Below are 21,639 nucleotides of genomic sequence, written 5' to 3' on the forward strand. Positions count from 1 at the left end.
TTTTCAATTATTATTTTCTCCCCACACAAGCAGACCTATTTTCTATATATGAATTACATTTTTCCTTTTTAACATATGTGCGGACGCAGTTAGCACCAGAAATGAAAACATGAAGTGAAATCCACGCAGGAAAGCAGAAGCAAGCATTACTTTATGTTACCTTGGACAACTAATACTGTCTTGGGCTCCATTTAATTTATCATCCTGATAACAATTTTCATAGCTTTATTCTCACAAAAAAACCCTGCATAAACTGTCAAAAAAATCATGGAGAGACCGCTCAATCATTAATAAGCGTTTCGTAAACTGTTAGTATTTAACTTGAAGTATCAAAATATTTATCTTAAATTTGCAAAGTATTAATCCCTATGCAATGATCTCTATTTATGAAATAATAAATCAATTCATCAATTGTCCCCGCACAATTTTTTTTTTTTTTTTAATCGTCCCCGCACAATTGGGGACCATTAAATAAACAATTCCCTCATAAATACTTGTCAGTTATCCTCGCACAAAATTTTTTTTTTTTTTTGGATTGTCCCCGCACAACTGGGGACCATTAAATAAACAATCCCCTCACCTAATGATAAATACTTCTCAGACATAATGATAAAAACTTTATGTTACATGAATAAAAACTTCTCAAATATAATTGCAACTTTCAGTAAAACATAAATAGTAAATACTTCTCAGACATAATGATAAATATTTTATATTACATGGATAAATACTTTATGTTACATGAATAAATATTTCTCAGACATAACTGCAACTTTTAGTAAAACATCAATGATAAATACTTCTTAAGTATAATGATAAATACTTTATGTTACATGGATAAATACTTCTCAGACATAACTGTAACTTTTAGTAAAACATCAATGATAAATACTTCTCAAGCATAATAATAAATACTTTATGTTACATGAATAAATACTTCTCAGACATAATTGAAATTTTCCTATGTATAAATATTTTCTTATAATTTTGGATGAAAATTTTAACTGAGAATTTTTATTCTCTATTATGTATGTATGCATGCACATTATAATTTTCTTATGTATGTATGCACATATATGTTAATCCTTGTATTTTTTCATTGGAGATGCAATTTTGTTGGAGACCTTTAACCAAGAGGCATCACGTCATGGATCACATGCACACTCCTTTTTTTTGATATGTTGAATCTAATACAACTAGGTATGTATGAAATTTTGGTCCAAACTAGATCATAACTTTACGAATTATGGGTCAAAACTTGATCATATGACTATTAAGTGGTAAGGACATAACTTTTATACACACATTGTATTGGATCTTGAGGAGTATATGTTATGTGTTGGATCACATGGGATTGCATGTACAAAAGGCTATGTATATATATATATATATATAGAGTAAAGCTAGCGTGTGACATGCTCACCAAGAAAGTTTGGTGAGCATAACTCCAAAAGTATATCGGATCGACGTCAAATGCCAAATCCAAACCGTTGAAATCCATGTACTTCACGAGTGATGCATATACATGCAAAATTTTAAAAGTTTCAAGTTTATTTGCTACACGGTCAAGTGGTCAAAGAAATAATAAAAATTGAATATATAAAATAACTTATAATAAAATGTTCATTTCTTTGACCACTTGACCGTGTAGCAAATAAACTCGAAACTTTCAAAATTTTGCATGTATATGCATCACTCATGAAGTACATGGATTTCAACAGTTTGGATTTGGCATTTGACGTCGATCCGATATACTTTTGGAGTTATGCTCACCAAACTTTCTTGATGAGCATGTCACACGCTAGCTTTACTCATATATATATATATATATATATATATATATATATATATATATATATATATATAGAGTACGGCTAACGCGCTTCCTCTAGCATATGGGCCGAAATGCTTCTGGTGAAAAGTTGAAATTTCAAAATCCAAAAAGTCGATCTGAACCGTTCATCTTCTTCTCCATATTAATATCTGCTTGGAGACCAAATTTTACATTTTTCTGAAATTTTTTACTATTTATTAAGCCATTTTGAAAATCACTGATCCAACGGTGGCTTACCAAACAGTAAAAATCAGAAGCTACCGTTGGATCAGCGATTTTCAAAATGGCTTAATAAATAGTAAAAAATTTCAGAAAAATGTAAAATTTGGTCTCCAAGCAGATATTAATATGGAGAAGAAGATGAACGGTTCAGATCGACTTTTTGGATTTTGAAATTTCAACTTTTCACCAGAAGCATTTCGGCCCATATGCTAGAGGAAGCGCGTTAGCCGTACTCTATATATATATATATATATATATATATATATATATAGATGGGCTATGGTGCATTGCAATGCATAGGCCATGGTGTGCATTGGACCATAAATCACCGATTCAAAGTCCAAATGACCGATCCAAACCGTTCATCTTGTTCTCCATATTAATATGTGCTTGGAGACCAAATTTTATATTTTTTGGAATTTTTTTACTATTTATTAAGCCACTTTGAAAATCGTTGATCCAACGGTGGCTTCTGATTTTACTGTTCCAAACAGTCACCGTTGGATCAGCGATTTTCAAAGTGGCTTAATAAATAGTAAAAAAATTCCAAAAAATATAAAATTTGGTCTCCAAGCACATATTAATATGGAGAACAAGATGAACGGTTTGGATCGGTCATTTGGACTTTGAATCGGTGATTTATGGTCCAATGCACACCATGGCCTATGCATTGCAATGCACCATAGCCCATCTCTCTCTCTCTCTCTCTATATATATATATATATGTTGTATGAACTGTAATCTGTTAGTATTTTCTATGGTTTTATATGAATTCATATATAATAATTGGCTCAACGGAAGTTTAATGTATATTTTTCATATAAATAATTTAAACCATACAACGTTATTTTTTTTAATAATTGGTTGTTATCAATTTTTATCAACTTTAAATTGCAATTTTCAGTAAAATATATGTATGTCAAAGACAACGATAAATACTTCTCAAGTATAATGATAAATATTTTATATTACATGGATAAGTACTTCTCAGACATAATTGTAATTTTTAGTAAAACATATGTACGTCAAAGATAATGATAAATATTTCTCAAATATAATGATAAATACTTGTCAGAACAATAATAAATACTTTCTTGAACTTGTCAATAAGTAATGTTTAATCAAATCAAAGTATTATCATGTCAGGGACAATGATAAATACTTACGAGACATAATGATAAATACTTGTCAGATAAATGGTAAATACTTTCTTGAACATCAATAAACAGATAAATAATTGTTAGCGGGGATTGTTATTAAATGACAGTATAATTAATGCGGAGATTGTTATTAGAGGATAGTATAATTAATCCGATGATTGTTATTAAAATGATAATATAATTAATGCGGTGATTGTTATTAAAGGACAATAATTAATGCGGGGATAAATGAAAATTCTTAGCGGAATTAATGGAGGATAAAAGACAGTTAAGGAAGTTAATTTGGAGAGAGAGTGTGGGGGGGATAAATGGAGGGACAGGGATGAGGAGAATGATATAATTATTCTAAAAATTAATGTATTACTACTAGCCAGCTCTATATATATAGTTTGCTTCTATGATCCATTAACTAGCTAATTTAGTCATAAGCAAATAAAATCAACCACACACTATCACAAATCAAATAGGTAATGGCTCAGGAAACTTAATTCAGACATTTGAAAGCATACGAGATAATAAAAAATAAAAAAAATAAAACCTGAGCCACAGGGTTTCAAAAAAAAAAAGTTAAAAGGGCGGTAGGTTCTTGACTTTTAATCTGTAACTCAAAACTTCATTCATTTTTTTTTTCAAGATATGGTTATATATTTAAAAGCAAGGAAAAAGACGAAAAAGGAATGAGATCTAAGTCTTTTGTTGCTAGATATTTGTGCACTTATTTAATTTTCGACTAAGTGTAATTAATGTGAGACTATAAAAATAATAGATGTATTTCCTTATGCATTGTGACTTAACAAACAAAAAACTGCATTCTTCAGGACCAATTAAAAAAAGGGAGCACCTAGCTATCCCCGTAACAATCTCCTATTTCATCCCCCAGTCATTAACTACTTCAATAACTACTAACTACTTAGGGGGACCACTTACTATTTGGAGACCACATAATATTTGAAATATTTTACAACTGGCGCGCGCTAGTATTCATCTATAATGCATCAAGTATTCATTTATAACACATCAAGTATTCATACATAATATATCAAGTATTTAAAAAAAAAACTGGACACGTTTTTAGAGATGAAATTTTTTTTTCTTCGTTCAATCTAATCAATATTTCTGACAATCGGTGAGGAATTTTGCAAATCTAAAACCACGAATATTTTTGACATAATTTTATCTTTAAAATGAGATCTATGATGATATACTTTCGAGTTGTTCGTTGTACAAGTATTCATCCTTATCGAGAAAATATTCATCTTCGTCGTGCAAGTGCAAATATAAAAACTGGACACATCACTCATCCATCTTTTACACGTTTTTATAGGTGTGTTTTTTTTCTCCGTTCAATCTAGCCAATATTTTTGACGATCTGTGAAGAATTTTGCAAATCTAAAACCACGAACGTTTTTTTACACAATTTTATCTTTCAAATGAGATCCATGATGACATACTTTCGAGTTGTCCGTTGCACAAGTATTAATATCTTGTCACGCAAGCATTCATACCTAAGATATTAAGTATTCATTTATACACATTGAAGTATTTATATCTAAGACATAAAATATTCATTCATATATCTCTATTTTTTTTTTCAAAATTTGTTTTTATGTCATTTATTTAATACGCAGTGGCCTAATTCATCATTAATAAAACTTTGTTCTTTGCAAAACTCGCTACTTCATGAGGAATGAGAATATAAACATTGAAGTATTCATTCATACACAATGAAGTATTCATTCCTGGCAGAGGCGTGCTTGATTGGGATGGAGTGACGGATGATCTCCGGCAGAACGTTCACTGGAGCGGGAGCAGCAGGCGTAGAGGAGAAAAATCGAGACGAAAGTGTAGGAGGGAGGGAGCTTATAATTATTGTATTTACCATTTCGAGGTGGGAGAGGGTGGGAGGTGGGAGAGGGAGAGGAGCTTATCGATGGAAAAATGGAGGCGGAGGAGGAGGTGGGATGCGGAGGTGAGAGAGGGAGGTAGAGGCGGATGTGAGGTGAGGTGTAGGAGGCGAAGGTGAGAAAGAGAGGTGGGAGGTGGAGGTGGGAGAGGGAGGTGGGAGAGGCAGAAGTGGGAGAGGGAGGCGGAGGCGGAGGTGGGAGAAGGAGGTGGGAGAAGAAGATGGAGGTGAAAGAGAAAAATGGAGGTAGAAGAGAAAGGGAGAAAGATAAAAAAAATAAAGGTTGTTAGAAATAGTAGTTATAGTTATAGTTAAAATAGAAAGTTAGTTGGGGGATGAAATGAGGGATGGATAGGTGGGGGAAATTATAATTACCCTTAAAAAAAACCAAAAAAAAAAAAAAACAAAAGGATAAAATGATAAAAGATTTATGTGTGTTATATGGATCAATATAAGAGGCTATGGTGCTTTGCAATGCGAAGATCAGTTTGTACTTTGTATTATGAATTCATATTTTTGTTTTCAAAATTAAAACAATTTATTTGAACCACTATTTTTCATATGAAAATGTACATACCGTACAAATTTTCAATATATCTTTTTTAGGTATGACTGTTTTCAGAGGGTCTAGATTCTTTAAATCAGCTAATTTTCTATGTATCTAAAAAAATAACAAAGTAATTCTAAAACATATTAAATTTGATCTCCAAACACAATTTCCTATAAAATTCATATTGAACAATTTGAATTGATTATTTAATTATTTTATGAAAATATGAATTCACATTACGGAGTTGTAAACATATTAATTAGTATCATGGTCTCAGTCGGTCAATATTTATTAATTTTGTATATCCTCGTTCTTAAAAAAACAAAAGATACGGGCAGGTTAAAAAGCGGGAATAGAAATAAAGTGTGCATGCCGTTGTAACAATAACAATTAATGAACTATCCCAGGTTTTGAGGCGAGAAGCAACTGATCTATTTACATGATGTCTGTATCACCCCAAAAAGAAATAAAACCGCAATATCCACATTTTAAATCTGCATTGTATTTGTGTCACTAAAGAAACCAGTTTGTTTTATCCCACCTCATATATAGTCATATAAAGATATATATACTCATCCCCAACATAGTTTCTTCTGTAACAATTTGTGTGGGTAACTTCTTGTGGTGACTAGTCTGTGTAGGTCCAGAATTTGTTTTTTGAAGAAGAAAAATAGAGCTCTAGCCTCTATATATAGCTCCAGAATTTGTGTTACGCGCGTATAACGGAGGAAGCAGATTTTCAAATCACGACGGTTAAGCGAACATTAGGAATTAATCATATAAAATTTTCATGCTGAATATTGAAGCTAATTTTAATAGTAATCATAATATTTTACTCTAAACTATATAGCAAAATCATATCTAAGCGAATTCATCCACATTCAGTGTTACTAGTCTTACTCGTGGAGACTGGAGAGGTCCGGATCTTCCAATTTGCATCTCCTGTCATTGTTGATTGTTGTAATGCTCTATATATAAACTATATGTGAAGGGTACAAATTAACACTTAATTAACTACATGATAAGATTCCATGAACAAGAATTAATTTAATTAAACTTATATAACTTTGGATTAGGAGTTATGACTCGTTACTTTCGCAACTTTTCCTTTTGTGGAGTAGCCACCTCAAAAGACAATAATACAATGTAGTAGAAAAAGAAGCCATTTCCTTGGCTTGGGTTAGTTAGTTGCCAATATACTCGGACAGCACTAGAAATGAATTAAGTCTATAAATGAAGATGAAGTTTAAGTTGAATGATGATGCCATTTTGCAAAATTCCATAAATGCCCCCCCCCCCCCCCCCCCCCCCCCCCCCCACCATGCATGCTTTTCCTAACCTTTTTGTCTTATTTCCTATCACAGCCAGTGCACTTGCTAGTGCTATTGCAGAGGAGGAGAAATTAATGCCATGGATAGGCCCCGAACAACTAGGCTAAGCAAGTCATGTATTCTCATTATAGGTAAAGGGATTTTGTGATTTTCTAAATGAATTTTAGTTAGTACATGAATTAAAATTTTTGGAATTGATATGGAGTTTGTAGTGGTGGCGAGTGTGGAGAGATTTGCATACAAGGGGGTGTCGTCGAATCTGGTGACATACTTGACAGAGGTGGTGCAGATGAGCACTTCGTCGGCGGCGAGGAGTGTAAGCACATGGAGTGGCGTCAACTTCATGCTGCCTCTGCTCAGCGCTGTTCTCACCGATTCCTTCTGGGACCGCTACTCTGTCATTGCAGCCTCTTCTCTGCTTTATGTTGTGGTTAGAACTTTTGATAAATCAGAATTGGATTGAATTAAATTCAGCCTCTTATAGTTATAGAACAAAACTATCTGATTAATTTCTCTTGTGACATTATATCAGGGCTTGATTGGTTTAACTTCATGGGCATTGCTCCAGGCATGGATGCCGTGTTCGTCTCTATTTCTACCTCTCTACTTGATTTCCATCGGCCAAGGCTGCTACAATCCCTCTCTACAAGCCTTTGGTGCTGATCAATTACAAATGGACGACGACGACGATGATGATGACTCGGCCTATGAGTCAGAGGAGGAAAAGAGCAAAGTGAAGAGCCTGTTCTTCCAATGGTGGTATTTTGGAATTTGTACCGGTTCTCTTTTGGGCAATTCCATCATGTCTTATGTGCAAGACACGATCGGTTGGGGGCTTGGATTTGCTATCCCAAGTGGTGTCATGGCCCTGTCCGTTAGTTCGTTCCTATGCGGGGCGAGGCTTTACGTGTACAACAAGAGAAAAGCACATAAAAGCCGTCCTTTCGAGAGTGTTGTTCGGTTCATCAAGGATGTTGCCTCAAGTGTAATTGCGCGAAAGGTGCGGTTGCCATTTAGAGATGACAACGACGACGATGAAGTGGCTGTTGAATTGGAGTATGATTTTAGTAATGAGAACTGATCCTCAATTAATTTAAATAAAAGTCACAAAAAATTTACTGAAATTTTATTTTATCTCTGTAGGTTACAAGCGAAATCCCTTAATGACCTAAGTATCATGAAAGGTGACGGTATCGGTATCGATTCATTCATTAAATTGGAAGAACCCCTTCCGAGTGTGGCCAAGACAATAGCTCGACTACTGCCAATATGGGCTATGCTGCTGATGTTTGCGGTGATTTTTCAACAGCCGCTCACGTTCTTCACAAAACAAGGTATGTGGATGCACCACAGAATCGGCACCTCTTTTGTCGTTCCTCCCGCGATGCTACAAAGCACAATGACAATCTCCATCATTCTTCTCATGCCTCTCTATGACAAGATGCTTGTTCCTCTGCTGCGCGTCATAACACGCGAAGAGAAAGGAATCACTGTGCTACAAAGAATTGGGATCGGCATGTTCTTGTCCATAGTAGCCATGTTTATTGCAACGTTGGTTGAGTCGAAGAGGTTGTATGAATGTAGAGAAAGAGGAATAGATTTGACGATATTTTGGTTGCTTCCGCAGTATGTTTTGCTAGGCATCTCCGACGTCTTTACTGTGGTTGGGATGAACGAGTTTTTCTATAGCGAGGTGCCTAATACAATGCGAACAATCGGCATTGCGCTTTACTCGAGCGTCTTTGGTTTCGGGAGTTTTCTCGGTGCCTTTTTAATCGACATATTACAAGTAGTCACTGCCGTCGGAGATAGTAACAAGGGCGGCTGGTTTTCTGATGATCCAAGAGAGGCACGGCTCGACAAGTATTACTTGTTTCTGGCAATTCTGAGTTGTATTAGTTTTATCGTTTTTACATACTTGTCGCGGTATTACAACAGTACCAGTACTTGACTGAACTGATTTCATTGTATTTACATTCCTCATTCCTTTCTTTTGTTTCTCTGTTTTTTTATTCCACTATTAGTGTGCATTTTGACTAATTCGTAATGTTCATTCAATCCAATTCTAATAACTTTTGATAGGACACAAAGAAATTAATTTAGTTACAAAGATACATATTATTTTTAATAAAGCACGGAATAAACATCAACAGAAATGAATTAATGGAAAAATGGATGAATCAATAAATCAATCAATTAAACAAATTAATAGAAAGCAAAAGAGAGGATGATCAAATCTTGATTCAATTAAACACACTAGCTAGTTTCTTTCTGATTTTCTCTGCCGATACTTGTCCTTGATCCATTGTACACCGGCCATTGTACCTTTCTTGATCTTCTTTAACCCATTCGAGGCCGAGGCCTTTGCCTTTGCTGTGACCTTTTGCATTCTCTTTGTTCTCGACTCTTCTTTTTGTGTTGCTGTCGGGTAGTTGCCAGTATCCCATTGATCAGCCCACGACAAACCGTTTGTGTTTTGACTATCCATTGGATCAATCTTTCTCTAAATCTTCTTGTTAAACCATGTGTGCTACTGTTAATCGCCCAAGTATTTATAAAGGAATGAAGAAGACCAGTAGCTGTCATTAAAAAGCAAGAGCTTACAGCTACTTGCTGATTTAATTGTAATAATAATAATAATAATAATTAATACAGTATGAGGCCGTGAAGAAATATTTATTGAGATTTTAGGATTGAAGGCTGGCCAAAACAGAATTCATGATCGCCTAATTTCTAGAATTAATACAATATATAAACAAACATAAGCGTTCTCTCTCTAGAAGGATTAAAAAAAAAGTCAAATGCAATTTCCACCTTTCTCAGAACAAATGTTTTGACCTTTTTGAACAAACTCAACATATCCACGGAAAAACCATTTTATTATTTTTCTAGATGTACTTATATCTGAATTCATTAAATTATAATAATTTTTAGACTCCTTTCCCCGCTGTTAATTAAGGGGTAGCAAGAAACTCGATCAACATGACTTTTGTGACACAATTTTCATTAATAAAAAAAAAAAAACAAGGTTTTTCCTTACCAATTCCTACCATTTTTTTTTTTTTTAGCGGTAACACTTTCGCAGTTGTGTGCGTAATATTATTCCCTTGTCCTTTTCTTTTGCAGAAATTAATTTCTGAAGAACATAAACCTAACCTGGAAAATTTAAAGAATTGGGCTGTGAACAAAGAAGGAATATTATGTGAACTTGGGCTGTGCTCCAATGCAGGCTTGCTGAGAAGAATGTAAAGCTGGCCCAATATAAAAATGCATGTGAGAAGAGAGGAGAACAGAAAGCAGAGCAAGACCCAAAACTGATTCTCTAAATACGCATAGGAATAGCACCTCCACAAGTAGGGCCTCTCAAGTAAAATATGTGCGGAGCGAATTCGCAGAACAGAGAGCTCAATAATCCATCTCAGGTCCATAGGCGTGAAAATGGAGCAAATTCGGAGCGAACAATGTTAATATCAAATTCATATCAGATAGTATAAAATTAGATAACAGGGAGAGAAAAAGAAATGAATCTTGTAATCTTTATTTCATCTTTTGTGTAATTGTACAAGCATGTATCTATTCTCTATATATAGCCAACACAGTGACTTCCTTCTATTCTCTAATTACAGTATTAACAACCTATTCAATCTCTAACAACATAGTCAACAATCTCTAACAATCTAGTCAACAACTAACTCTCAACTGATTCTGTTATAACTGCTGTAGCATTGCTGTTATGGCTGCTATCGGCTAATAGATAGTAAACATATTAAAATTTAAAATTAAATTCGTCGATATAGATGCAAAATGAATAATTATTGGATAATTAAATTATATAAATTTTAAGATAGAAATACTAATTAAAAAAACATAAATATGAAATTCATCTATTTAAATAAAATTTCTCATATATGTGCATAATAGTTGACCAATATAAAAGATGAATAGAGGAGAGATCTTTGGGTCTGGGTTTACCCATTAAAATAATGGGTTTTGGATATAACTGGGAGATCTGTTTCGTTTACCCATAAAAGAATTATTTATTTTTGGATTCAGATCTTTTCTTTATGTTTAGTAAATAGCTAAATTTGGATTTGCAAAATTATCCGCCCCATTTATTTAAATTCGGAGCGGATTCAGATGGATATTTCCGAATCCGTTTAACATTCCCGATTCAGAAATCATCATTCTTTTAAGTTTTAAGAATTAAAGTCGGGTCAACCGCGCCAACACACATTTATTAATAAGAAAACATTTGTTTAATTTTCACTGATAATATGGATATATAAAGGTAATTGTCATACCCATAAAAACTTATGAATATCTAATTCTGTCATTAAAATTTGAAAATTAATTATTTTCCCGCTAAAAACAAACAGCATATTTCATTTTCTTTTTTTAAAAGTAATTTGTAACTTTTATTTAAACTTATATTAATATTTTATTTTAAGATGAAATAACTAATTTATTATTTTCTTCAATCAACAAAATTCTTACTGTTCAATACCATCAATATTTTTTTTAATTTTAATTAATCAAAATTTAATGCTAATGTGCAAATTTAGCTACTGGATTTGCATTGGTAAAAAAACTAGATCTTTATTGATAGAAATGACAAACTGACAATCTACTTATTCCTTGCTAAGTTTTATTTTGCAAAGGAGATTACACAAAATTGGCTGTAAGAATTTATGCAGTCCGTAAATTAATTTATATGAAATCATAGAAAATGAATAAACTCAACAAATTTCTGATTTCATATAAGTTGATTTCTCAAAATAAAAGTTTAAAATTAGATTAAAGAAATGAAAGATGAGAAAGACTTTTTGTTTTTTACTTTTTAGTAGTGAAATAAGCGATTTTAAAGTTTTGATGGGTATAATAACAATTACTCCTATAAATTATTAAATTTATATCATCGTCGTTTGATTTTAGAATAATTTAATAATTTAACATATCCATCTAATTAAATGAATATGAAATTATGAATGATTTTACAAAGGAAACTTTTTATTTTCTAATTGGGACGCGTAAACAATTAATTATTGTCCTGTAGTAGAAAGTGATGTTTTGAACCTTTCTTTTGTTGATTAAATTAGAATGGAGACTTAATTATTTTTCCTTGGTTGAGTAGAACTGGCTGCGATTGATTTAATTTGGAAGATAGATTTATTCTTACTCTTGGAGTTGGAGACCTTGATTTAGTACGGAAATAAATCTAGGATCGCAGGGTTTCTGCGATTCTAATTTCAACCGTTCATATATTTTGAGATCCGTGCAAAAATTATCTCTTTTTAAGATTCTTACATTGTAATAAATGAAGGGTTGAAATTGGAATCGCAGGACCTGCAATCCTGTAGGATCACAGCAGATTTGCTTCCGATTTAATACCACGTTACATTCGGTAACATCCTGACCGTTGATCTAGCTGTTGGCACTTCCTGAATAATTGCCTGTTCGTAAATTAAATTAAATTAAATTAACGGTTAAGATCTACTTTTTTTTTTTTTTTTTTTATAGTCGTGAAGACTTAAAAGGAAAATTTGAAATTTTACTAGGAAAGAGCAAGCTCTCTCACATAATTACATAAACATATTGGCACAAAAGCTCTCACATAAACATTTCTTTTCTATATAAATGTGTCAACTGATTGAATATATGTACATTCAAACCTAAACCAAATTTTTGTAACCTATATATCCATACCCTAAATAAGAAAAAAATTGCAATGAGCAAAATTAAATTAGTAGATAATTTGTCATGACTAAAATGCCGAGTCCGAGTAGCATCCCCAACCCTCCTCTTAAAATTTCTGCACTGCCGCTGCTATCCATCGTCTCCCCGGCAACACCGGTCGGTGCAACTCCTTTAAACTCAGGGTTTGAACCATACAAATATTGCACGCCGGACACATCATCCTGCGTTAGCTCAACCTTTTGCTCACGTACCGTTATTGTCGGGTACATAATTGCTTCTTCTATCGTAGAATGCCCGAGGCCTAACAAATGCCCGATCTCATGCACCGCAACCGACTCCAAATCAATAGCTACATTTGAGCTTGACTTTGTCACATCATTAGCTACCCAGGTCTCTGATGCATCAAGGTGGAACCTCCCATCAGTCGGAGAGAAAGCGTGCGCTAAGGTCCCAAGAGGCCCGTCAAACGGCTCACCATCCCCGTGCGATCCATTGTAAAATCCGATGGTGATATCAGCGTCCTGTGCAGAATCAGTCTCGGTGAAGTTCATTGGGATGACTGCTGCCCACCGCGAGAAGGCACGTGCAAATACTTGGCGTAGGGTTGTCACATCAATTGTTGATGCTGATGTGGCAATCAGTGCATACCTCAGATCGCGTGAAGTATTAGGCCATGCGGGATTCCCTTCGAAGAAGGTGTAGAGGTTCCGGCCATGAGTATATGTGCCGTTTATTATATCTGCAACACCGCAACGTGGGGAGACCATTTTTTCGATGGTTCTTTCATCTAGGTACCCGGTGGCATTTAACCCCAAGCGGCGCTGATAAGAAAGAATGGCATCTTGGAACTCAGAGTCGAAGGAGTCAGAGAAATTGGAGTTGGAAAGCGGAGAAGGGAGATAACCGAACTCACTTAGGTACTTTTTCATGTTGGCGATGCCGGTCCTATTCTCGCCCATGTGGCAACCCGAAAGATTTTTGAAGGGGATCCATGGATTAACAAAGGAAGGAACATCCTTTAGCGGGTCCGGGACGGAGAGGGCCGACGAAACAGAAACAAAGGCAATTACAAGTAGGCATTGAAGAAGGATAGTAGAGGTTGTCATGGATCTCAATTTTTTTGAAGGAATTAAATGAGGGGTAAATTGTGAGAATGTGTTTTGTTCTTTGGTCTTATAGAATCTGAATAGAGATTGTACAAGTAACATGTGCTTGTTGAGTTGTTGTTACCAGTTATGATTGAATAAGAGGAGAACCAGTCCAATAAGACTGCTAATAGACGGGGTTGTTATGGTCAAGTTGGGTTTTTTTAATGGTGTTTTATTCCTTGGGGTTAATTAACTTGTTGAATCTTTCTGACAATGTGTCTAACTAGCACGCCTCCGTCTGGTTCTTAATATCTTATAATGTTTTTAATTCCTACAAGGGTCCACAGAACCAGAAAATAATAACTTTCCAATCCTGAGGTCCTGTGTTTGTCAAAATGAGAAAATGTCAAAGCCACCTTCAAATTCAATTTAGGAGGTTCGTCTCCGCTAAATCTATAAATAAATGTAGGTAGCGACCTAGCGTTTCAGTATTTTCTCGGGCTATTCATTTCAACGAATAGTATACGATTACGATTGGTGAAGAACTCAACAAAAAATTATAGACGCGTCACGCGTTTAGGCACGTAGGGTAGGGCCCATATGGCTAATAACGAGCACGACTCCAACCAGAAAGGCATTCTAATATCAAAATGGAGCACCCAATTTTTAAACACGACCACGTCTGAATACTACAATCATTGCTTAGAGGAACATTCCTATTGATTTCCGTATTTTCTTTCATTTCTTTTAAGTCAAATCTGTCATTTTATCCACATTTTTGTACATAATGCTTGGCTGCTATAGATAGCATAAGGTTATCCGTGCTACGGTCTCAAAAACCTATCGTATAAATTTCAAATTTCAATTTAAGTAGCTCAATAAATTAGTTATATAATAAACTTGTACAATACTAATTTTTACTATTTTTTATGATTTATGAAAGATGACTGAAAATAGTCAAAAATATTTCTAAAATTAAAAGAAAATTATCAATATTTTAAGCCATTTTTGACCATCTTCTATAAATCATAAAAAATAGTAAAAAAAATTTCAAAAATAATAAAAATTAGTATTCTACAAGTTTATTATATAACCAATTTATTGAGCTACTTAAATCGAAGTTTGAAGTTTATACAATAGATTTTTAAGGCTATAGCATGGATGGCCTTATGCTATCCATAACACCCAAGCCTTCTACATACAAAGTATGGCTAATATAACATCAATGTCATTTCAGTCTATATAACATCAACTCCAAAACCTATCAAATCGAGTTCAAATGGTGAATCCAAACCATTCAAGCCAATTTAATTTATGAGTGATGCATTTACATGCAAACTTTTTATATTTTCAAGTTATTTTATTATTAAATCAAGCGGCAAAAATTTGAAAAATGAATGTATTAAAATTAACTTAAAAATTCAAACATTTGACCGCTTGACTTGATATCAAATAAACTCAAAAACTTATAAATTTTACATGTAAACCTACAACTAATGAAGTAGATCGGTTTGAACGGTTTGGATTCACCATTTGAACTCGATTTGATAAATTTTGGAGTTGGTGTTATATAGACTGAAATGACACTGATGTTATATTAGCCATACTCCATAATACATATTAACAAAAACTCCAAACAACTCTGTTCTCGGCCATAAAATGATACCAAATTTCGATGTGTTACAGTTAGAAACAAGCAAATTTCGATCCTATGAGACCTGCTCCAACATTGAACCAGACCAAATCTGATCCAAGACATTTGGAGAAGTCCAATGGCTCAAAGCATAGATATACCAGAAAAAACCAAAACCCGACCTGATACTGATACATCAATCTACCAGAATTTTATCCAATCCGATGGGCTGATCTAACCAATTACCAACCCTAATTTCACCAAGTCGCCGCACAGTCAAAATATATTACCAGAAACTATTGGTTATCTCAAAAAATCCAAATCAACAGCTGAAAAGCCGCATTAACTATCTGCTACATCTAATTCAACTAGATAACTACTCCATTAATAATTAGTCCATTCAAGTATTTAAAGATCCCAAGTACTAACCAGACCTCAAAGTGCTTCTAAATTTTCCTTCTCCTACCTTTTATTTTATTTTCTTTGTTTTTTTCTTCTTCTAATATTAGGCTAGTTGAACAGAAAATTCTAGCATAAAAGAAAATTCAACAAAAGTTATTCATAGTTTGATTCTTGCATAAAAGAAATTGGTATTTCAACAGAGAAAATGGAAGTTCAAACATTACTTTCACATTACTTTCACAAAGAAATTGGTACAAAAGAATATACATTTTCTCCTTTGACAGCTACTTGATTCTGAAGCAGTCATCATTTTCACATTACTTTCACATGTAAACTAAAATGTGTAGACAAGAACAAACGACTAGGCAACCTGCAGTCCGGGTTAAGCTGCTGCTTATTTTATTTTCAAAAAACAGCCCAAAAGGGTTACATACTGTACACTGTATAGTGGTGCATACTAGTCAGCACACATATCCAATTGGGTCCGAATCACCTGAAATAACTTAAATTTTGAGTTTATATCCTGGCTGTCTGATCAGAATCCGGGTCAATCCGGCTTGAGGTGGTATGCACAGGGCCCTTTATTATTTGTGCCAAAGTAGATCGGACGGTCTAGATCCAAACAAAAATTCGAGTTACTTTAGGTGATATGAATTCTATCAAATTGGGCTCTAAACAAAATCAAATTCTCAAGGTTGGCATTAGATAATAAAGAGTGGAACAATAGTAGTTTAAAATAGTTTCACGTATCAGCTAAATAAAGTACATACAAAGAACAGTTGAACAAAACAATTAAGGTCTCGTCACCTTCTCATAATGGCAACTTCGAAGGGATGCCAGGATGTCGTGGATATTTTCTGGGAGTAGCACGGTCTTTAAAGCAAATGACTGCCGTTCTTTGTCCAAAAGGCCCATGTGATTCCACTGAAAAGCAACAATATCTTATAAATTATAATTCATTTTGTGAAGATAGGCTATAAAAGTTGTAAAGTATTCTGGTCTATGAAGAAAGCATACCAGTGCATGATTCTAATATGGAAGCACCAAGCAAATGGACAGCCTTCTTTGCATTTTTAATTTCATCCTATTCAACAAGAAGAAAAGGAAAAATTAATTGCAAACTCAAGAAATAAAGTAACATTTAATAAAGCAAGCAAATTTAGAAATTTGACCTGAGGATCATTTCCTTTTGCAGCTACGAACAAGCCACCAACACGGACAAGCGGAACGCAATATTCAGCTAAATTTAAAAAAGAAATAGACGTTTAAAAAATCACACGACTGAAAAGCAACCTCATGTTTGAATATATAAACTGATATAAAGTAAGGTAATATACAGAAAATAAACCTAGAATTCTCAGCTCAGCAACAGCTCTTGCCACTGCCACATCAAAACCTTCCCTAAAATCAGGAGACTGTCCGACATTCTGTCCTATACACAATTTCACAGAAAAGCCAAGAAACAGCCATCAATAAAGTAAACTTGAGCTTGATTTGACCCATGCCAATAACAAAAGATAAATTTTACTGCAAAAATATTCCAATTGAGAATAATTTTAATTGAAATGAAGTACCTCAGCTCTATCGCATACAATATTCACATTTGACAAGCCAACAAGCTCGATTACATGCTCTAAGAATGCACATCTTTTACGCATTGACTCCAATAGAGTAAATTTCCAGCCTTCAAGTGAAACATACACACACATGCACACACAAGGGGTCAGAGACACTGCATGTGGTCTGCACAATTTTTCAAAAATTGGTACTAGCAGCGTACCGGGACAAGCAATGGCTAGGATTAACCCAGGAAGACCAGCACCCGAGCCGACGTCAACTAGACTAAGATCATCACTATAAGGGGATCCGCTACATTTAGTGGAATAAGCTCGCTTTAAAGGAGGCAAAATGGCTAAAGAATCTTCCACATGCCTCGTCATCACCTCGCTCTCGTCCTTCACAGCTGTCAGATTCATCTTCTACAAACAGAAATACAACAGATAGAGCAACAATTACATATTTTCATTTTAAATGAGTTTTAATAAAAAATGGGTATTTCACATGCCTTGTTTTTCTTATACAAACTACATATTTTTATTTTTTTAATAAATGGTACAATAGGTACTTTATAAATTTGAAATGAATTTTAATAAAAAAAAGACGATAAAATGGGTAAATTTGTGAGTTTTGAAAATTTACAAGGATAAATATGATATTATGAATGTTAGAGGGACGTAATTTCGAGGTTTTTGAAAGGTACACGTGAAATTCCCTCTTTTTTTTTGTTACGTTTATCTAATGGATTGAAGGTACCTGATTCCATTGGAGAAGCGCGTCCACGTACAGCGAGATCTGATCCCTCTGGTGAGGCGAGAGGGTTAGAGAGGTAGAAGGGGGAGTGCAATCACCTTCGCCTGGCGCCCGAGAGTGAGATTTACTAATCGGGGATGAGGAGGCGGTGGATACGGCAGTGAGGGAGGAAGTGTTTAGGCGGAGAGATGCAGTGAAGCTCCAACTCCGGCGAAGGAGAGGGAAGAAGTGGCAGTGAAGACTGGGAAGAGCAAAACGGCTGCACAACATACCTGCCTCTTCGTACGAGCGCAATGCGAAATCGAAGATCGAGATTGCGCGCTCCAATTTTAGTTAAGCCCAGTTCTATAAAAAAAAGTTAGTTAGGCCCAATTTATTTGGGCCATGATTACCCGTAATTGAATTTCGGTAATTCATATCCAGGTCCTTTTACGCCTATAACTGAAATAAAGGCCTGTTCCTGCTCCACAGAATTTAACTTCAGGCCTCCAAATTCAACAATGCAAGCCTCTGTTTTAATTTCTCTGCTTATTATGTGTAGCAAGTCACTAACGAGTAGCATCCACCCTCAGAAAAAAAAAACACAATGTTCTTGGACCAGCTGTCGGAGCGTTGCAACACGAACACGTCGAACAGTACTGTGTTCCTGTTAATAGAGATTCCGGACTCGGTTCCTTTCTAGAAGGTCGTTCCCGGCTCCTGATTCCCGGACACGCTCCGGATGCTCCTTTCCAGTCCCAGCCGCTGTTTCTGACCCCGACCAACTGGAACTCGTATCCCAGAGGTAACTCAAGTCTTGAGTCTGGATCTGGACCGTCCGATCTGCTCTGCACGATATTAAAGGGTTCCGTGCATTCGACATCCGGCCCGGATTCTGATCGGACGGTTCAGATCCAAAGTTAAAAATTGAGTTACCTCAGAGGATCCAGACCCGAACAACTGAGCAGCAAGTGCAACCACTGCAAAACCAAAACGAAGACAACTGCCAGACGACCGACCTACCCGCGAACCATCTAACCACCTGACACACTACACACCACCGGTTCGAATCGCTCCAGTCCGTCGAGATCCGATCCAATGTCGGGCCTCCTCCCCTTCTTTGGCGCCGGCCTCGGTTTTCTCTTCATCTCTGCCGTTGAATCCATCCCCTTCTCCTCCGCCTTTCCTTCCCACCGTTACCTTCCCCTCCGCCTCCGTTACACCTCGTCGTTAACCCTCTCTTCTCTCTTCCTCCTCTCCTCTCTTCACTCCACCTTCGCCTCTCTCTCCTCTACCCATGATCCCCTCGGTGCTTCTCTTCCCCTCTCTTCCGTCGCTGCCTCCTCTTTGTTCCTTCTCTACTCCCTCTCCGGCTACCTCTCCCTTCCCCCTGTCGCTCTCCTCCCCCTCCCCTCCTCCTTCCTTGACCTCCTCGCCGTGTTCTCCTTCGGCCTAGAGTTCATCTATTTCTACCTCCGGCGCAAGGATCTGGATGGGATTGAAAATCGGTACTTTGAACTCCTCCTGGTGCCGATTCTTGTCTGTATAGTCTCAACTGTTCTTATAATCTCCTGGCCAAGATCTATCGCGCCGCGTCTTGCACGTGCAGCTGGACTGGCTTTGCAAGGTACTTGGTTTCTCCAAATGGGGTTTTCTTTCTTCACCAGTGCAATTGCTCATGGCTGTGATATTCATGAGAAGAGTAGAGCCAATTACACAATCAAATGCAAGACCCATGAAGAGTACCACCGCGCCAGAGCAATCGCTACCCTCCAGTTCAACTGCCATTTAGCATTGCTAATTGTAATGGGAACAGTGATTTATGGGTTTGTTTCTAGAAACAAGGGATCTATAGACAATGGGTACAGACCTTTGAACAAGGAGGTCCAGATGGGGACTGCTTTCTCGAGATTCACGCTGGAATCGGATGAAGAGGATGGGGAGATTGTGGTCGAGTCGAATGGACATGAATCAGGGGAAGTTGCGTTGCATGTGCCAGATGAAAATGGAACTGTGGAGAAAATATCAAGGGATTAACAGAGGAAAACGGTATCAGATCTTTTCTTCTTCTGTTTTTTTTTTTTTTTCTTTTGTTATTTTTTTGGGAACTTATAAACTGGTCAGATTTATTTAGGTTTTTCTTGTTGCTGTATTATCATTTTTTTCTATTTGTATACGTGTAATACGCAATTGTTGTCAGACTGTGTATTATTTTATTTGTATTGATGTAGAGATGGTAAATGTTTTTGCTTATTAAGACCTTTGCTGGTTACAATGAAAATGAGGCAGATGGAACTTCTTGTACTACTACTCTTTAACAACATATATTGTTCTATTTTTTTTTTCAAAGAAAATATGTATACTTTTAGTTGTCTTTTGTTCATAGATACTTGATTTGGGGATTACTTACAAGTTCCACTCATTTACCCCAAGTTCACCTCAAGGTTGCTAGAGAAAATAAAAGATGGTTGAAAAAATTATATTGTTATTATATTTTGTATCTTTCTTTTTTTAATAATGGTTCCTAAAGGGGTCTTTATAGAATGCAATACATCACATATGCTGCTGAACTGATACAACACATGTTTCTTTGTTCATCTAGCTTGATTTACATATTTAATTTGATGGTGACTTTTTTCTGTTCAGAAATTGGTTCTCTTTCACTTTTTTATAGTGCTTTTCTTTATGATCTTAGATAAGATTTTTAAAATGAAGTTAGTCCCTGAAATCCAGAAGATCATTCTTACCCGAAAGGTGACACTGGATTTTTGAAATAAATTTTCTTTCATAAACTATTGTTAAAAATATGCTTATTATATTAGTTTTCTTCTTTGCATAGAAGGCCCCCCAGAGGACAACCTTTTTGAAAGATGACTTGTGACATTCTGAGGCAATAGCATAATTAAGGTATGAAATAATAATTTCATATGTGGCTGAACAGGTACAGCAGTACAGGAAAGGCTACTCGCACCCACCCGAGTGCCAAATAGGTCGATTATTTGCGTTTGTATTTTGCTTGTGATACTTTTCAGTTTAAAAATCTTAGCAATTATGGTTTTGTATTTGTTTCCAATGAAGCTTGAAGTTGATATATGAAATGTGGAAATAAATTTTCTTTTGGTGTCGGCTCTTTTGCTATTATTATATTAATTCATTTTGATTTGACACTGTCAAAAAATAAATTTAGAAGTCGTTCTGTCGAGGCTTTGAAAAGGAGTTCAAAGGGAATAAGATTCTGAAATCAGACCAGCAAGGTGAACAATACCAACACAATGTTTGATCCGGTACATCTGTACATGCTATGAACAAAAATTGAATTTACATTCATTACTTCATGCAAATGCCATAATTAAACCATAATACTTAAAAAAAATGCTTATGCTAGTATAATAGACTGTACAACATAATGGCTTTGTAATGGTACCAATATACCAGAAACGGCCTTCACAATACCAGTATTAATTCATGGCTAATCTTTGAAAACCATTCTCAGACTTAAATTATAATTTTCTGTTTAACAGTTTATCTTTGAT

At 35.3% G+C, this 21,639-nt stretch overlaps 4 protein-coding genes across 5 annotated transcripts; 2 read left to right on the plus strand and 2 right to left on the minus strand.

The window, feature by feature from the left end:
• The first annotated feature begins 6,897 nt into the window (after positions 1-6,897).
• LOC144568547 (Major facilitator superfamily protein) lies at positions 6,898-8,957 on the plus strand. The gene is made up of 4 exons (XM_078318911.1): positions 6,898-7,131; positions 7,213-7,430; positions 7,533-8,056; positions 8,144-8,957. Exons 1-4 carry the CDS (start codon positions 7,080-7,082, stop codon positions 8,949-8,951), a joined length of 1,602 nt encoding a protein of 533 aa, XP_078175037.1. The 5' UTR covers positions 6,898-7,079; the 3' UTR covers positions 8,952-8,957.
• Positions 8,958-12,595: 3,638 nt separating this feature from the next.
• Positions 12,596-14,065, minus strand: LOC144568184 (metalloendoproteinase 2-MMP-like). The gene has a single exon (XM_078318444.1). It carries the CDS (start codon positions 13,900-13,902, stop codon positions 12,736-12,738), a length of 1,167 nt encoding a protein of 388 aa, XP_078174570.1. The 5' UTR covers positions 13,903-14,065; the 3' UTR covers positions 12,596-12,735.
• Positions 14,066-16,075: 2,010 nt separating this feature from the next.
• Positions 16,076-18,465, minus strand: LOC144568187 (S-adenosyl-L-methionine-dependent methyltransferases superfamily protein). Of its 2 annotated transcripts, XM_078318447.1 has the most exons (8): positions 18,131-18,465; positions 17,598-17,796; positions 17,392-17,501; positions 17,166-17,244; positions 16,990-17,057; positions 16,835-16,901; positions 16,625-16,741; positions 16,076-16,429 (listed from the first exon to the last, which is right to left on the minus strand). In XM_078318447.1, the coding sequence occupies exons 1-7, from the start codon at positions 18,395-18,397 to the stop codon at positions 16,629-16,631; spliced, it is 903 nt and encodes a 300-aa protein (XP_078174573.1). In that variant the 5' UTR covers positions 18,398-18,465; the 3' UTR covers positions 16,076-16,429; positions 16,625-16,628. The 2 variants fall into 2 exon arrangements, with proteins under 2 accessions (XP_078174573.1, XP_078174572.1); XM_078318446.1 differs by lacking the exon at positions 16,076-16,429 and having other exon boundaries at positions 16,492-16,741; positions 18,131-18,463.
• A 607-nt stretch (positions 18,466-19,072) lies between these two features.
• On the plus strand, positions 19,073-20,338 carry LOC144568186 (plant viral-response family protein (DUF716)). The gene has a single exon (XM_078318445.1). The coding sequence runs from the start codon at positions 19,205-19,207 to the stop codon at positions 20,141-20,143; it is 939 nt and encodes a 312-aa protein (XP_078174571.1). The 5' UTR covers positions 19,073-19,204; the 3' UTR covers positions 20,144-20,338.
• Positions 20,339-21,639: the final 1,301 nt, after the last annotated feature.

Source organism: Carex rostrata, chromosome 17 (genome assembly GCF_964058835.1).
Source record: "Carex rostrata chromosome 17, lpCarRost1.2, whole genome shotgun sequence".
Lineage (NCBI taxonomy): Eukaryota > Viridiplantae > Streptophyta > Magnoliopsida > Poales > Cyperaceae > Carex > Carex rostrata.

What these genes read in the sequence shown, in the direction of transcription:
- LOC144568187 (XM_078318447.1), bottom strand. Translation starts at nt 18,397, where the DNA reads ATGTTGTGCAGCCGTTTTGCTCTTCCCAGTCTTCACTGCCACTTCTTC. An exon ending in CCTAGCCATTGCTTGTCCCG is followed by an intron (nt 17,502 to 17,597) that starts GTACGCTGCTAG and finishes TTTCACTTGAAG; the next exon opens with GCTGGAAATTTACTCTATTG. An exon ending in TGCTGAGCTGAGAATTCTAG is followed by an intron (nt 17,058 to 17,165) that starts GTTTATTTTCTG and finishes TTTTAAATTTAG; the next exon opens with CTGAATATTGCGTTCCGCTT.
- LOC144568184 (XM_078318444.1), bottom strand. Translation starts at nt 13,902, where the DNA reads ATGTTACTTGTACAATCTCTATTCAGATTCTATAAGACCAAAGAACAA.
- LOC144568547 (XM_078318911.1), top strand. Translation starts at nt 7,080, where the DNA reads ATGGATAGGCCCCGAACAACTAGGCTAAGCAAGTCATGTATTCTCATT. An exon ending in GTCATGTATTCTCATTATAG is followed by an intron (nt 7,132 to 7,212) that starts GTAAAGGGATTT and finishes TGGAGTTTGTAG; the next exon opens with TGGTGGCGAGTGTGGAGAGA. An exon ending in CTTCTCTGCTTTATGTTGTG is followed by an intron (nt 7,431 to 7,532) that starts GTTAGAACTTTT and finishes ACATTATATCAG; the next exon opens with GGCTTGATTGGTTTAACTTC.
- LOC144568186 (XM_078318445.1), top strand. Translation starts at nt 19,205, where the DNA reads ATGTCGGGCCTCCTCCCCTTCTTTGGCGCCGGCCTCGGTTTTCTCTTC.